Consider the following 18232-nt stretch of genomic DNA (forward strand, 5'->3'; position numbering starts at 1 on the left):
GTGCCGAGTCCGTCAGTTCTCACAGAACAAAAAATAATCTCTTTCCAATTGATTTTAGGGGTCCAACATCACAGACACATGCACAGAGATGTTGCGAAGTGGACTACTACTGAAAATTTCAGCAGGAAATATCCAAGAAAGGATATTTTTTCTTTTTGATAACCTTTTGGTCTACTGCAAAAAAAAGCACAGGTAAATGATTAATTTATACTTTCAAAAATAATGTCTTTTTCTCACAGTAGAGCTCTGTATGCTGTTTCATAAGAATATTTGAACAACACCAAAGTGTTTACTGAAGTTAATTGCAATATAAAAGTCAGCATTTTTTAGAGGGAGACCTATCATCCAGAGAGAAGTGTATTTAATTCAAACGTTGGAAGAACTTTGTACGAATGCAGAATCCAAATGGTGCAGCACAAGGAGAAAGAATCTGTTTTGTCAGTCTCCCACAACAGCACTTTTAGGAAGGGTGAACAGACTGAATTTTTGGTGTTGCTCACAGGAGGTTTTTATTTTGGAAATTTTACAGAAATCATCCTATTTTTTTGGTTTGAGGTATTGTACGTAATTTTTAAGCATCCTTTTACTGCGGAATTATAGAAATGTGGATTACTAAATTTGGGTTCATAGGTATAAAGGCCACTAGAATTATTGGATTTCCCTCACTTTGGAGAGAAAAAATATACTGAACCTTTATGCTTGCCGCTGTTTTGTAGTTGTTTTTTTTTTTTTTAATATATTCAGTTTTTGAATAAGAAACTTATAGTATAGTAGAGCTACTCACTAGACAGTAATGATTGAGAGGCAGGTCACTTTTTGAAGATCGGTACCTCTCTGGAGTGAGTGAAGGTCAGAATTCAGATGATCTTTAATTCACTGGAACTGACCTTTGCTTGATATAAAGTATTAATTATCATTATAGGCAAAAATGGACAGAAAATCATCCCTGGCTTACCTGAGGTGGGAAAAGCTGCCTAGAACTGGGATTCTCAAAAGGCCTTGACTTCACAGGGAACAGAGTTATAACAATGGAAGAGTTATAGCTTTGGAGTATATCATTGTGAAACTGCCACATAGTTTCAGCAATTCTTAATTATAGTTCCTGGTTAGCCCTTATGAGAGGAAGGAAAAGTGTCGTCTTTGTTCTTCTGTGCATAAATCCGATTTATGAGGCTAATGTGTGTAGGTCAAGATTTATATCCAAAGGTGTTCTTATTTCATTTTTTCAGTCATGCTACCCTTGTGTTGAATTTCTTGACTAGCACAGGGGAGGCTACACCAGTTAGGAGGAAAGATCCTCCCAATGCAGTATTTTGTCTTTGATGATAGGCAATGGCATATAGGTACCAAAGTGTTGGAACAGAGCTTTTACAGAGTGAGACTTTCCTGATAAGCTCTCACGTGAGCCAGCGATTTGCAGCTTACTCTTAATAGAGGTAGCATCTTTGCATGAGCATCAGCAGTGTCCCATTCAGCAATTCAGTTCCCATTCACAGTTCAATTGCACATGTATAAATGTGTTGTGATTCTTACAGTAGTCTTTAAATGCTACGTGTACAGGTAGCGGTGCAGAAACACAGAAAAACGTGGTGGATGATGTGCTCATCTGCTCTTTCTTTTATCAGGCGATTGAAGAACAGCAAAGCATCTACAGATGGCCACCGCTACCTTTTTCGGGGCAGAATAAACACAGAAGTGATGGAAGTAGAGAATGTAGATGACGGAACAGGTGAGTATATTTTACAGGGCAGCCTGTCGAGACGCCGAAATCAAATGCAGCTTCGTGATTTCTTTGAGAATGGAGGGTGCTCCTTGTACTTAGTTAAGATGTCACTTTAAAAGCACTCTCTGCTCATATCAAAACTCTGCTTCTGTGACACATCATTGCTTTCATGCATTATTAGCTGGGTGGTCGTAGATGACTGTTTTACGCTAACAGGAACAGAGTAATAAAATATGGTGAAATTTATTGCTCAACTGAAATTGTGTATTTAACTTCACTTTACAGCATTGCAGCACTCCTAAATAGATTATTCCTAGGTATGTGATATATTTGTAAAAGCAAATGGCATATTTACCTCTGTTGGAATGAAACTTCAAGTGCTAAAAATGCTGATATTGTAACATAAGGGTTTAAGAAAAAAGGAAGGTTTTTTTTAATATCTTTATGGATATAATCCATATGGTTGCTTGGAGTTTTCCCAACATACAGTAAAAAAAATGAAAACCCAAAGTATTCCCACAAATTTTTGTTTTAGAAACTTGAGTTTAACCTTTGAGCTTAGCAATTATCATTGCCTTACAATTAATAAAGAAAACATGAAACATTTTGGGCTTTCTAATGTAAAACTGAAAAAAAAAAATAAATACCGGAAACTTGCAATGGTGTTGCAAATATGTAGGTCTGGGGAATTTTCTGTGAGTTATATATTATTTCTCCAGATTTTAAAATAGCATTAGGTTTGCCCTACATCTACTATGGATTCCAAGCATTTCTTAATCTAATTTCTTTCTAAAACTGAGCATTAATTACAAGGATTGTACAGCTTAAGTAAGCTTCATAGAAGTTAAATATTTCTTAAGAACTTAAGATTTTATTTTTTTTCCCTAATCTTGAGTTTGTTGTTTTCAAAATAGTTTGAATCATAGAATCATTTAGGTTGGAAAAGACCCTTGGGATCATTGAGTCCAACCATCAACCCCACTCTACAAAGTTCTCCCCTACACCATATCCCCTAACACCACACCTAAACGACTCGTAAACACATTCAGGGATGGTGACTCCACCACCTCCCTGGGCAGCCTTTTCCAGTGTCTGACCACTCTTTCCGTGAAGAATTTTTTCCTAAAGTCCAGCCTAAACCTACCCTGTTGCAGCTTGAAGCCATTCCCTCTTGTTCTATCGCTAATTACCTGTGAGAAGGGACCAGCACCAACCTCTCTACAATGGCCTTTCAAGTAGTCGTGGAGAGTGATGAGGTCTCCCCTCAGCCTCCTCTTCCTCAAACTAAACAGTCCCAGCTCCTTCAATCGCTCCTCATAAGATTTATTCTCCAGGCCCTTCACCAGCTTCGTTGCCCTCCTCTGCACTCGCTCCAGCACCTCGATATCTCTCTCATATTGAGGTGCCCAGAACTGGACACAATACTCAAGGTGTGGCCTCACCAGTGCTGAGTACAGGGGGACAATCACCTCCCTACTTCTGCCGGTCACTTCTGCTGGTTTGCTTGCTTCTTGTTCTACTGGCTAGACTTGGAGAACAGTTTGACTATTATACCAGTATATATAACAGTTTTCACTATAATAGCAGTTATTATTGCAACAGACTAGTTTATTTGAAGCCTCTTGTATCTCTGTTTCGTCTCTTCTTTTTAAGTCTTTCAACATTTGTCATAGGTTGTGTTTTCTAAGTTTTTATTACTTTTTGTGTCCTTTGGAGTTTCAGGGTTGTTTTTTTTCCAGTTTGTTTGCATCTTTTGTATTACGAGGTGCCCAGAGCTGAAACTTCGCTGGTGCCAAGCAGAACAGAATAATCACTATAGTGCTACATGTGGGATGTCTATTGTTAATCCCAGGATTGTTTGGCTTTTCTGAGAGCATTATTTTTCAATTTTTTAGTTGGTGTTCCAGAATACCACACCAGATCCTTTTGTGCAGTACTGATGCCTTTCCCTTTATATCTTATACTGTGTGAATGTCTGACAGTAGGTCCTAACAATTACTTTCTTTTCTGTACTGAATTTTATCTTACTATTTCCACAATTCATTAAGCATTCAGAATTCATGTCTTGTTCCCCAAAGCTCTTGCAGTGCTTCTTGCCCTGGTTCCATGAACAAACAATGTTACTACTGAACCATTTAAGCTCTTGATAAAATTATTGGAAAGTGCTGAACATAAGGTAGAGCACTGTGGTGTCACACTTGATTCATTCTCTTTGTTTACTAGACATTTTTTGTGAGAACTCCTTGACATCTGTTTTGGGCTATGTCCTTCACCCAGCCCACCAATTTAGTTAGTGATTTAGAGATATCTATGGGTACACTACAGTGAATTTCATCAAGCCTCATTGACTTAAATATAATTTATCCACTATTCTATATCCTGCTATTTCCCTTTTCTGGCCTGTATTCCTGTCCAGTTGTTAGCTTTATATGTATGAAATCTCAGTTAGCACTTTGTTTATGCAAAAAAGTGTTGAGAGTTTCAGTCTTTTATGTCATGTATTATTTGACTACCTTTCATTTATTTTTCTTTGTCTTCCTTATATGTGCTTTAGAAATAAAAGACAGTTTTCCTGTTTCCATTATGTCACTTTTTAAGATGGCATCTCTTTACTTACAACTCTTGTGGTTACTGTGGACACATGGACCCACCATCGTCCTCCTGATGAATATTCCAAAATTCTGTAACTTTGATGCAACTTTTTGCTTTCATTGGTTCCAGTCCCACATATTGCCACGCTTTTAGTGTTTAGCAAGTATTTCTTCTTTCCTCCTTCCATGACTATCCTATATTTCTCAAATCTGTCCTACCTTTCTTCATTTGCTTGTTCCGGCTATCTGGTCCTTGATCTCTTTCACACTGTCCGTTTTCTTTCCTGCCCGTTTGTTTTCTTCCTCAATGAATCTTCAAATATAATTTGGCTAAGCACAAATCGTCTTTTTCTCTACCCCATACGCCAGTAGTCTAATTTCCTCCAGCCACAGGAAATTTTGCTACTGTCCCCATTTCCTATAGCCTTGCACACAGTCCTGGAGGCTGTCGTGCTTCCTTCCCATTTGCTCTCCTGAGCCATATAAAATCTTGTCACTTTTATATACGCAACATTTCTAAAATCCATTCTCCTTTCCACCCTTCTGAGACATCAGTTAATGGTTTGGTTATTTGGACTTCTAGATTATTCTTACCTGCTTTTTTTTTCCATATCCCCACATTTTCCACCTTCTCCATTTGAGTTTGTCCAATATCGTAAAATAGTTCTTGCTTGTAATTGCTGCTATTTTTTCACTCTTTTCTATGGTTCTCTTTGAAATATGGAAATGTCTGTGTTATTTCCCTGGTCTGTGGCACCTTTCTGCCCTTTTCTTGCCACCCCTTCCACCCTTTTCTTTTTTCCCTAAAAAACCTGTTCTTATTCCTAGTAGTCAGAAGCATATTCCCTCTCCTCACACTGATACTTTTTCTTTCACTCAGATCATGATGCCCTTTAACCTTCTGCTGTCTTGCTTTCTGTACCGCTCTCATTTGTTGCACCCAGATGTCTTGTTTTTCATCCCCCGTAGTCATCCGCATTTGAACTGTAACCCGCTACTATTCTGCACTGTTCTTTTTGTCTCATCTCGTTCCCAAGTGTAGTAATTTGGTCGTCTAAGCCTTATTCACATTGGCTTTGCATGTGCTTTTTTTGTGTATTGTATTATTTTCTTCTTCTTAATCATGTGTTACCTGTCACTTTCTATAATTCTTAATTTAGAGTGCAGAGTGTTTATATTTTCATACCTAGACATGACTCTTTCTCATGACTCTTCATGGGTCTATTTGTAAGACATTAAAGACTTCTGAGTCTGGATGATACTTCCACAGTTCTTTACTGTAGATGTTGGCATCCTCTGTTCACTTGGTGTGAGAGACCATAGTGCTCCAGGGAATGGGGTAACTGAGAGTGTTTGCTCTCGGCATTGATAGATACAGGAATGTAGTCTTCATTGCTCATAAGTAGAGGCATAGAAATGGGAAAACAGATTCCCAGTGTGGTTTATTGTCATGCTAATGACATGCCTACAGAAATTAACAAAGCTTTTTCTGAAAAGCAATTTTTCTTTGATTAAATTAGGCCTTGGCTGAGCAGTATTGTTGGTGGAAGCTTTCTTTTTTATTTTAAGCATCATGAAGCACTATGCCTTTTTTTGTTTGCTCTGATTAGAGTGGAATGCATATGACTTATCAGGGCAGACTATTTGTGTTCTTAAAACAGTGTGGCTACACAACCACTTGCAAGTATTAATATATTACCATATTCTGATGGTATTGTTTTTCTCTATTCAGTTTTTAAAATGCAGTTTTGAGAGAAAAGTACATTTCTAAAGACATTCACCAGCCATTAAATGAATGTTACTTAATTTATGAAGACAAGCACTTGGAACTTAGGAAATACCAGTTTTATGGTTGCTTATACTATCTTAGTTCTGTCCCCTGTTGTCTTGAAATGAGGCATGAAATAGAAAAAACACTACATGATAATAGTAACCAGAGACTGCGTCAAAAAATATGCAGAAAAGGAAGTGAATTGAGATTATGCAGTAATTATTTCCTAGGTATTTCTGAGCATTGATACTCCTAAGAACTTAAAGTCTGAGAAACTTAGAAGTATTTCAATACAGAGACTTGTAGTTTGTTTTTTTGGGGGGAAGAAATAAATTCTGTTGTATATGGCTGTAACGAATTGCTTATTGTGCATCTCTCAAAGGTTTGAGTCTTGAATTTTGAACAATGTAGTACAGTTCAAATTACAAGCTTTAATATATTACCAAGTATCATTAGAAGATGATGTCATCTTTCATCACCTTTTCTTGGGAAGCTGGAGGCTTAATAATTTGTTAAGCGTACTTGTTCAGACTTTGTGTGGAGCAACTTGAAGTCTCATGCACTTCTTTCTTCTGTAACTGTTATGTCAGGTTTGCAAATCGTTTGCTTAGCCTGACTGGTGGCTGTGATTGCCTTGATGTGAAGAGTGTGCATATGTCCTGTGCAGCTGGCCGGTCAGAACATACATACCCTCTGGCTGGCCGGCCAGTGCTTCCGCAGCTCTTGACCAGATTTTGTCCAATAGCTAGTCCAAAAAAAGGTACGAGTTTATATGGGATGATAGCGTTATGCTGGAATGCTCTTCAGGAGACTATGGGCATGGATGTATTAGGGAGAACAAACTGCTCATAGGAGCCTTGGGGGATTGTAGTCATGGGGAACATGGGGAGCAAAAGAAAAAGCGGTGAAAGGTAGAGGTTTGAGTCAAGTAGGTCATCATGGGAATGGGTTACTATTGCAAAATTGGGTGATTGCTACCAATTTTCCTCCACCTGAACTCATTGCCGTCTGTGTACATTAGGCAGTCTTAGTACCTAGCTAGGTGATTGGGCTTTTCACAGAATTCGGTGAGTTTGTTGTGGCATTTGGTACTCTTGCAGCACTCTTGGCCCTGCGGTTGCAGAACTTCAGATGCCAAGGAAGTTGCATGTTTAAAATGTCATCTCCTGCATTGAGATATTCAGGTGGCTGGATGAGCCATTTTTTCTGAATTAAAGTACTAAGCTGACACCAAATTTCTGTCCAGAGTCAAATGGGAGGATCTAAGTCCATCATTTTGCAATTTTTTGCCACAATTTTAACTGCTACAGTTCACTGCATAAGAGATCATATTTCCCTACATAACATGGGTGTTGTGATGATATATGGTAACAAAGACCACAGGAAAAATATCACCCTGTAGGTTTATATGTATTAACAGCTAACTCAATAAATAAACAAAAAGCTGCAGCTAGTGCCATATTGCAAGTTTTATAAGTATATGCTTAAATAATACAAAGGGCCCTTAACCTTCCATCCTCCAGTGGTGCTCCTGCCTCTGATCTCCAAAGGGCTTCAGTCTCTCAGCTGAGAGCTTCTGTCCGAGGCTTCTTTCTTTTCCCTGTCTTTCGAGTCTGATTTTCTGACAGTGCATGAATGATATGATGGCTAGTTTTCAAGTAACAGGGTTTCTAAAGGGACAAAAGATATTATGCACAGCTTACGTGAATAAAAAGATGATAAATAGGTAAGTGGTATAAACATGATGTTGCAAAAATAACTTCATTTTTTATCCTGTCGTAGACTTGCTTGCACTTTCTTATACACTTTGATTACTACAAAGTTTTGTTCGTTTAGAAATTAGCCGTCGGTCTCATGATTTTCTAGTCGTTCCTGACATTTCCCAGTCCAGTATGCAAAGCTTGGCTGCTTTCCATCTAATTAAAATGCAGAGTTATTGAAAGGATACTAGCGTGTCTACTGAGATTTATGATAAATCTTAGCAAGCATTTCAGCAAGGGTTTCCATTTCGGAAAATCCCATCTCATTATACAAAACAGGGCTGAATTATGAAAAAGTATTTACAAAGTAAAAAGCTCTATAGTTATTACAGTAGTTCAAGGCTGGCCATAGGACTTTCTTACCTCTTAATGAAAGTTTGTGGTGAGAAAATGTTGACCTTTGATTTTCTTAATATTTTGTGCAGTAGCTGCTAGTTCTAGTTTTAATCTGTATTTTATGCACAAAAATATATTTGTTATCATAAGGCGTTTATGCCTTGCAAATTTTCCCCCAGGAAATGCATATAATCCTAGTGAAGGATATTCAAGTGTGTTAATTTTGGAGAGGAAGTCTGTTTAGCTGATTTTTGAATAAGATTTAACTAGCATGTTAAAATCAAATCTTACAGAAGTAAGGAAAGAGTAATAAATATTAAATTGTCTGATTTTTGTAACATAGTGGTTTCCATGTTAAGAGTCAGAAGTTCAAGATATCTAAGAACATCAGCAATTATTACCTCTCTCCTATAATGTGCACACTGAACACAGGGTTGCTAGGAACATATTTTGAAAATTATGCATTTGGTTAATGCATTTTTTTGGAAATCAGAGTAAGTCTTATATTATATTTCAGTTTGTTTAAACAAGTTAAGTGTAGACATTTCTTTATTCAGGTAACCAGCAAAGATACATCAAATCTGTATGATTTACTTACTTGTCAAATGGAAATTGTATTTTTCCCCCTATATACTTAGTCCTTTTTAAAATTTAGTAGTAAATCATTCAATCAGCACACCCGCTCTGAGTAATCTAAGGGGCAAAACCACCATGCTGCTTTTTAAAGGAATTATTTATTACAGTTTAATATGAACAAAAGTACTTCAGGTACTGTGATCTCTTCTTTTAATAGGATCCTGCCTGTTTTAGTGTCAAGTTTATATTTTCTTCTGTATGCTAGGCAATTCTCTGCTACATTTCAAAAGGGACATTATTTACTAAAAGTTAAAAGTAAAGCTTATTACGGTATAACATAGTTCACAAGTGGCACGGAAAACTTTAAATTCATTTTTATTCTTCTGTATTTCCTGAGCTTTATGTGTAATGATGAGAGTTCTTAATAATTATAGCTACTATTACTTTTTAAGAATTGGTGCTCTTTAAGCCGTTTTATCTATTCCCAGCTGACTATCACAGCAGCGGCCACACTGTTATTAATGGCTGGAAGATCCACAACACAGCAAAGAACAAATGGTTTGTGTGCATGGCAAAAACCCCTGAAGAGAAGCAAGAATGGCTGGAAGCTATTTTGAAAGAGCGAGAGAGAAGAAAAGGTAGGTTAATAAACTTCCTTGAGTTGCTTTGCCAGAAAGCCATACTGTATTTTTATGTTGAGATATAAAGCAAAACCAGCTGCTTGGCAAACTCACGGTGTCAAGTTCAGCTGAAGGTTTATGAATACCAGCTTGGAAAAAATAAATCAGACTTGTACTGGGAAGGGCATAACGGCTTGAACCGTGTATGCTGGTAGTGAATGCTGCTTTGGAAATGGGGAGATGATTTAATCCGTGATTTTACAGTTTATCCTCAATCAGTATAAATAGTCATAATTTCACTGAGGCCTGTGTACTATTATGGTTTGTGATATATGAGGTTCCATCCTAAATGCCTTGTGGGATTTGTATGCATTGATTCCATTTTGTGACTGGCCATTTGAATAACCGAAATGAGCCAGGTTTTCTGTGTCGGATCTTCATGCAGATGATCCAACATGAAATGGCTCAGAATATACCCACAACCCCATTTTTTGATGTATTCTCCTCTACCCAAGAAAGTAAGAAATCACCATTGGCAAGCCACTATCTTTCTGAATAACTGAATTAAGATGGAAGAATACTTGGATGAAATATCATCCTGATCTCAGATGTGACCACAAATAACCTCATGTATTCAAGGTGAACCCAGCACAAAGTAGAACCAGGGAAAGATGATGCATCATCATCTTCTGGAGCTAATTTCATTTGCAAGCTAAAACATCGTAATCAGTAACGGTGTTTGGAGCCTTGGTATTGAAAGAAAATATGACCTTGTAGTTAGATCTGGGATTCTTTTCCTGGTCTGCGTAGATTTTTTTTGTTGCCTGTTGCAGTAGCTGTTGTTTTGTAAATGGAGACTAACAATACTTTCTTTGGTCTTTTAAAATTGAATACTGGATATTTGTAGAACATCTGCTGTAGGGCCAGAGTTTCAACTAAGGTGTCTGAGCACTGGCTAATTAATAGTGCCATCAGGAACTGATAGTAGAAGAGCTAAAAAGATGCCTTAGAGGTCTAAAACCTCAACATTTTAAAATAACAAATGAAAAATCAGTGTGGTGGAGATGGTGTTAAATAGAAAAAAAAAACCCACATTTTTTTTGCTTCTGTATCTGAAAATGGCTAAAAAGATTTTTAACAAATCCCACTTCACTGTTGATAAGTTTCTGGCCTCCCTTAGACTTTTGATACCTTTAGGTAAGAAATAGAAAGAGTAAGTAGGAGTATTTTATGTTGATGTATTCTCACTGTTTCACACTGTGATATTGTGCAGCTGGTAGTACAGGTAGTAGAGGTGAGCTAAACCTTGCCAAGCTTGTGGCCTGAGGTGGCCTTCCCAAAGTCAAACCATGTCCTAGGATTTTAGCACTTAGGATTTTGGGGCATTTATCAACTCCTGGTGTTTGCAGTGAGTTTTGCCACCGAGGAGACAACCATGAAAGAAAGAGGAAGAGGACAGAGCAGGAGAGGATTTGGTACGCCCTTAGACTCAGTTGCAACACAGAATCTTCAAAAGTATTTCTTGAATATCTCTGTTAGTCTATTATCTTATAAATTTATCCATCTTCTCCAGCACAGTGATTTTTTTCAAAATATCTGTATAAACACCTCTTGCATCCTGCTTTGTATCAACTTAATCGCAGGCAGGTTGCCAAATGAGTCGGGAACCAAACAGCTCTCTCTTTAGAATTCAAATACTGTATATAAATGTACCTATAAATACGTGCTCATTCATGTGAACATAAAGAGGCTTTAATTGTATGTTTACTTAGTAAGACATGGAGGCTGTTCATATGTGTGTGTATGTGTGTGTGTATATATATATATATATGCAATTACAGTGAAGTCTAAGTGACTGCACATGTGAGAACAGTGTTTTATCTCCTTTGCAAGTCTGAGAGTGACTAAATCAAATGAACGCACTTGTCAGCTCTCTTGGGCTCATGTGAGTGACTCTGTCCTCATCGTGCTTTGTGTGCCCGTGCGTTTCTTCCTAGTGGTGCTGTAGACCCCACATCTGACACAGAATGGCAGATTGCAGTGATCTCCAGCCTAGATAAACACAGCGTGTGGAGCAGGAGTGCAGCACAGAAATACATCTTGACTGCGCCATGTAACTGGGGCTTACTGGGCTGTTCATGTTGGGAGACTCAGAGATTCAATGTACTTAGGGAAACTCAATCTATACTATTACTTGGAATCCGTATAGCAGAAGCTGAGCAAAAGGGAGAAGAATGCCCCAAGTGAAGCATTTTAGCAGAGATTTCAGTGGTTGTAATCAAATTATCAACTAGCACCGCTTTATAGATTGTATTTTCTTGCTAGGAGGAATCAAGCTGAATTGGAAACTTCTTGCTAGGAAGTCTTTCTGTTACTTTTGGGGCTTTCATGTAACCACCTGAGGCATTCAGCAAGTTAGAAATTTATTTAAAAGGTGATGATCTTCAAGGCTGATGGTGCTGTGATGACCTGATTCAAACAGTCAATACAAATAAAAGCATCCTATAAGCTCCAAAAGTAGTATATTGTTTAAGTTTTCTTTTCCCGGGAATACATCAGGTTTTATCTATTTGTGTGGCATCATCACCATCAACGATAGCCACTGGCTTATGGATAATGAGAGACACTTCTGTATCTGTGTCCAGTACCATTGTTAGCTTTTTCTCATGACAAGTACATTTTTTCCAGCTATATTTTCAGAATTAAAGAAGTGGGAGACTATTACTCAGATTGAATATGTACAGGTACAGTTTAAAAAATATGAAAATCTGAACAGAAACTGAGAACATGTATACAAGACATTCCAGAAATGTGTGGTTTTGTTCAGAATTAATAATTGTTTATTGAGAAAGCACGTGGGACACGAAGGTCTGTAGTATTCCTTGGCGGTCTGTAGTATTCTGTGAGTGGCATAATTCACTCACATGAGTGTGAGGATGCGTAATTCAACAAAAACTGGTTTTGATCATCCGTTACTCAAAAACCATAATGATTTTCTCAAGAAGAGAAACAGGAAAAAATAAACCAGTAAGACAAGTCGTGTATATGCTTTTGTGGAAAAGGATTGAATTAATCTTATGTGAAACTAACAAATGTATAACAGATAAGTAGTTACTGTTAATTGGAAATATGAAAAAGTTTCCTTTAAGTGAAAACATTTTTACTGTCACATGGTAAGAGCAAAACCAAGGCCCTTTTCTTTTAAACTTGTGAAGACATGACTACTCCTTTGCAAATGTTCATACGCTGGTCTGAAAATCACAGCATTAGTATTCATTACTGCAATATCAATGGTGATGTCGATATAGTAACAGTTTAACTTCGCGACGAGGAGATTTAAGATATCATTTGATTATGCTTTATGAAGATCAGATGTTCATGTTTTAACTTGATTGTGAGAAAAATAATGGCAAACAGTTACTTTACTTTTTTTTGGTATGTATAATATTGGTATTGCTTCTCCATTTGGGGGAAGATGCTGAAATATAACAGCAAGATCACTTCATAAAATTTTAATGCTTTTTTGGCAGGTTTAAAATTGGGCATGGAACAGGACACTTGGGTGATGATCTCTGAGCAAGGAGAAAGACTGTACAAAATGATGTGCAAACAAGGGAATCTCATCAAAGACCGGAAGAGGAAATTAACGACTTTCCCCAAATGCTTTCTTGGAAGGTATTATATGCATTTTATACCATGAATTTTAACCAGCTAAAACCACATTTTAAATCTTATTTGGGATTCTGGGGAAACGACACTTTATTTGTAATCTCCGTTAGGTCTATTTGCCTCCCAGAATTTAGCCAAAATGTAAATTGGTCTGCCTGAAATATATGGATGTGTACTCGTATTCCAGAGTAGCTTTATTAAAGGGACAAAGCTGCAAAGGCATGTTGAAAGTATGAAAATGCATCAAATAAAATAGTTTCTTTGAAGAAATAATTCTCAACTTGTTTAATGCATTTTGTCTCTGAAATGCCTACTTTAGAGTATCAAATTTGCTTTATTCCACTTAAAAAAAAATCTCTGTCTGTAAAACTGTTCTGTCCTCCTCTTGCCTGAATGTCCCGGACAGAGTTACTAAATAAATTTTACATGTTTAAAAATTTACCTCTGTTATAATGCCATAGTATACCTATGGCTTAAGATGACAATGCAAGAGAAAGAGAAAGCAATAGGTACCCTAAAAATGTACATATGAGAGAAAAATTAGTTTGGGGAGTTAGAGGGGTTATCACTTAATTAATTTGACCGTAAGACAGTTAAGTATGGAAAGTGTTTTTATAAAGTACAGTACTGTTTTACACAAGCATGTTGTAGTGAGGATACTCATCACTGGATTTGAAAGTGGAAATGAAACTTGGGAGATTTTCATGTACTGTCAGAAGTCACATAAATGATGAGGATTGAAACCAGGATTAAGATTAATGACTGAGATGTGGTGGAATCATGTTCCCTCAGTGAGGTTGTTGGAAGCAGGTGAAGAATACACTGATGGTGAGGAGCCATGGGTGAAACATTTCAACCTGCCATCAAAAGGCTGCTGTTCTATGCTGTCTTTGAAGTGGACCCTTTAGGAGTACGCTCTTGCTGGTTCCTGGGTCACCAGTTGAAACCCATGAATGTCATTGTCTCACTACCTCACTACACCATTCTTTTGATTTGTAATACATGTGCAAATATCTTATGTGCTATAAATTCCATGTCTCTGAACTGCATTGGGTTTATTGTGATACAAGCCAAGCATTTCCTGCACGTGCAGTATATACTTTATATATATGCTCAGGATGTCAATGTGTCTGACACACCTTGGAAGAAACAGGGCTACTGTTCTGTCATACTGGGGTTATGTTCTGCCTTCATGGCATATCTGCCCTGGGCGGGTGCAGTAGGTATGCCTGGGATTGCCTTATATTTGACCGCCTGGTCAAATGTGGCTGTGCTAGTTTAGGAAATCCCAGAAAACATGGAAAGTCGTCATCATGTGCAAGGTAAACTTCGTGCAGGTAAAACTTTCGAGCAGAAAAGACGTCTCAAGGGAAACCATATGTTTTTATGTTGCAATAATAAAAAGGTTGAAATAAGTGGGTTTTTTAAACATGCTATGACATTCTGAAGATCACTAGGCTTAAGAATCACTTACTAGGTTAGTAAGAAACTAGTAATGGAGAGGGAAATGTAGTAGATCTGGTGGTATGACATTTAAAGTTTGTTTTTTGTGTCTGTTTTTATTTCAGTGAATTTGTGTCCTGGTTGTTAGAAATTGGAGAGATACACAAATCTGAAGAAGGTGTTCATCTTGGGCAAGCTTTATTAGAGAATGGCATTATCCATCATGGTAATATAATTAGTTTTAACTTACTTGTTTTCAAGGTAATTGTTGTAATTAGAGTGGACTTAATTTTGTTTGACAAAAGATGGTCTTGTTAATGCGAGACAGCTTGTTGAATCTGCATTATATCCTTGCAGGGACCTCATGGGGCCATTGTCCATGCCGAGCAGATTTATTGGGAGAGGAGGCTCCATTGATTTAATCAGATTATGTCTATGCTGTTGGTATCACGACATTGCAAACAGGGACCTAGAGAAATATTGCTATTCTCTTGTAAGCAAAAATACATTCTGGCGGAACAGATAATGGTAGACTGTTTTTAAGGATTTAAGCCTTCTATTAAGGACAGATTTTGTAGGAATACGTGCTCAACTAAGAATTGTAGAAAAGACTCAGTCACAGCTAGCTGTTGATAAATGTGACTGCTCATCTGTTGGGTATTACAAGTGGAGCTGGTGGAATCCAACAGTTTAATCTTTTGAATTTTAAGGCCTTCTTTTCACTAGATTGTGTAGTTAATGAAATTAGTATTTTTATGCTGAAACTTTCGGTCAACTATCTGTGTTTAGCTCATTCTGGAAGAAGTGGTTCAGTTTTTGAGCCAATAAGAAAGTTTGATTTCTGGAGGTAATTTGCATTGGCAACATTTTTCTCTTAGCAGAGCCGGTCCTCATCTCTGTCCCTTTTACAAGGTACAGTCCAGCAGGACCATATAAGTGAACTGGAGAAACTTCTGGTTTTGAAGGCATGTTTGGCTTACAATAGGTACAGTCACTTAAAACCAAGTAATGAAACAGCGGGGAAGTTAGCTACTGTTCCAGCATAGATCCAAGGTGTAAATTTAGATGGAATCATTGATGATATACATTTTAATAGTTTCATATTTCAGCCCAGGAATGAATTGAATAATTACTTTTTAAGTTCTTTGCCATGATGTTTTCAGTGCTCTTGATTGGAAAGAAAACGGGAGTAAGAGTGCCACTTAGCTGTGTGCATTTTAAACATACGCAGAGTAGGAGGAAAAACATTGAGGTTATTCATCAGTAGTCATGTAGTCTTTAATTCTTTAATGTCAGTCTACATGATTTTCCTCCACGATCATTCAAATGTCAGATGCTATTGTGTTTACTACACACACAGAATTGTTTTCAGTTGAATGATTCTGTTGCCAAAGATTCTTCTCCTGATCTTGTAATTTGTATCCCAAATACACTCATAGACTTTCTCAATACAGAATTAAATGAATGTTGTGCAATTTCATGAGATAAAAGGGTAATTATATTAAAGCACAGAAATGTGAGCCAGACATGCTACTTTGAATAGTGCATCCAGCTGTGGTTCAGTGAAAATAGAATTCTTAAAATAAAGTTGAATGAACCATCTGTTTTCACAGAGGGAGCAAGGGAGAAAGAAAGTTTGGCTGTTATTCACATTGCAAATGTTGCGGAGGTCTTCGTTAGACTTTACATATTCACTGTGCTGGCCTCTATTTTCACTGTGCTGGGCTTCATTCTAGCGATGCCAGACCCATATTGTGATGGGCATTGTTTTCCTTCCTGGTGTGTGAACTCTTGCAAGTAGAAAAGTTATGGTTTCCCCTTGATTGTTTTGTTTGTTTGTTTGTTTTTCTCTCCAATTTTGCAAACGGGAAAAATCTATTTGTATGTTGTTATTTTAAATCCACCTGGTGGCATTCTCTAATATCTGAAATGACTTACACCAGCCTGTGGGCTGAGATACTTTGTCCAGTCACTTGCTGCTCATGATTAGAGATGGAAGAAAGATGGATGAAAGGAAGCAGTTAGCTTTGTAGTTACAAAAGAAATCTGGATATCAGATAGTTTTAAAATGAATAGGTATTTACGTGGCTGTGGAGTTTCCGGGAATGATATGCTGATTTGAGTCAAAATTACCACGGCAAAAAAAAGTAAAGACCAGTTTAAACCTGGATCAGTTCCCTTTTCTTAATGTGTGCCAATAAATACCTCTCCCAAAGTATAGGTATTGTTGGGAGTGACATACAAAACAACTTGGGATTCCTTATTTTGTTGGTAGTGCAGCATTTTAGTGGCTTCAAGTGATTGAAACTCTATATAGCTGATTCTAGTTAAAAGAAAAGCTATATAGTAAGCCAAATGCTTTAATAATTTTTTGAAGGTTTCCATGTTAGTACAGTAGCTGATAGATCATCATGTCTATATCATAGAAGACAACCCCCCCAAAAAAACCAAATAGTGATTTACAGCGTCCGTCACAGCGTTCCCTGGATATATGTGGTGTTTTATACAATGCTGTAGTCGGAAGCATCCTTGTCTGGTTTCCTCGCTTTCCAGAGCTCAGGAAGTGCCAGTTCTGTGGACCTGCTCCCCTAGTTTGTGGTGCACTGTGTGTAAGTAGGGGCTACAAAGGCAGAGTGGTGCTTGTGTCCCTCAGAGGGCAGAGCCTGCTCTGTTCGTCACGGGCATGCAAGGATGGAAAGGCATTTCGTAGTCCTGGTTCCCTCCTTGCACATCCCTGTAACTGTGAGGAACAATTTGGCCTTAGGCCAAAGTTCTGGGCTCCCTGGTTCAAGAAGGACAGGGAACTGCTGGAGAGGGTGCAGCAAAGGGCTACAAAGATGATTAGAGGTTTGGAACACCTCTCTTATGAAGAAAGGCTGAAGGATTTGGGTCTCTTCAGTCTGGAAAAAAGACGGCTGAGGAGGGATCATATTAATGCTTATAAATACTCACAGGGTGGGTGTCAGGAGGATGGGGCCAGGCTCTTTTCAGTGGTGCTCGGCAACAGGACAAAAGGTAATGGACACAAACTTGAGCATAGGAAGTTCCACCTAAACATGAGGAGGAACTTCTTTACTTGGAGGGTGGCAGAGCACTGGCACAGGCTGCCCAGAGAGGTGGTGGAGTCTCCGTCTCTGGAGACATTCAAAACCTGCCTGGACGCATTCCTGTGCAACCTGCTCTAAGATGACCCTGCTCTGGCAGGGGGGTTGGACTGGATGATCTCCAGAGGTCCCTTCCAACCCTGTGATTCTGTGTAATACTGTCCTGGTGGAGTTTTTTTCTATATTCTGTAGTTGATAGTTTTAAAACCCCTTAATGTATGCTGATCTAGTCTAATATATTTTTTTCTCTAACAGTAGGAAATTATTTTTAGTTACAGAACTAGAAGCTATCTTTTTTCCTGAATTAAATGGTCACAATTGATTAAAATTCATTTAGATAGTTATACTAGGCATTGCATGTGAAAATTTTGTAGTCTGCATGTTGTATATTGAGAAGCAATGATACGTAAAAGAGCTTAGGGGTTATTTTGGATAATCACCTTAGGGCGAACCATCAGTTCAAGGCGATTGGAATAGTGTCCTGGGCTTTCCTATTAGTAGATACATCAAATACAGGCATAGAAGTTATTTTGCGTTTGCACATACACTGGTAAAACCACTTAATATATTAAGTCCAGTTTTTATGACCGTGTATCAAATGATGTGTGGAGGTATTGAGGAGCTTGAAGGGGCATGAAA

The 18232-nt window shown here is 37.8% G+C and overlaps 2 protein-coding genes across 2 annotated transcripts in view; one reads left to right on the forward strand and one right to left on the reverse strand.

The window, feature by feature from the left end:
- Positions 1 to 18232, reverse strand: part of CPA6 (carboxypeptidase A6) — a 359247-nt gene that overhangs the window by 203374 nt on the left and 137641 nt on the right. The window lies entirely within an intron of this gene.
- Positions 1 to 18232, forward strand: part of PREX2 (phosphatidylinositol-3,4,5-trisphosphate dependent Rac exchange factor 2) — a 180681-nt gene that overhangs the window by 63798 nt on the left and 98651 nt on the right. The window contains 5 exon segments of the mRNA XM_074577220.1: positions 59 to 192; positions 1626 to 1729; positions 9246 to 9395; positions 12908 to 13052; positions 14615 to 14715. Of these exon segments, the coding sequence (XP_074433321.1) occupies positions 59 to 192; positions 1626 to 1729; positions 9246 to 9395; positions 12908 to 13052; positions 14615 to 14715 (634 nt within the window).

Source organism: Larus michahellis, chromosome 2, assembly GCF_964199755.1.
Source record: "Larus michahellis chromosome 2, bLarMic1.1, whole genome shotgun sequence".
In the NCBI taxonomy this organism is placed as follows: domain Eukaryota; kingdom Metazoa; phylum Chordata; class Aves; order Charadriiformes; family Laridae; genus Larus; species Larus michahellis.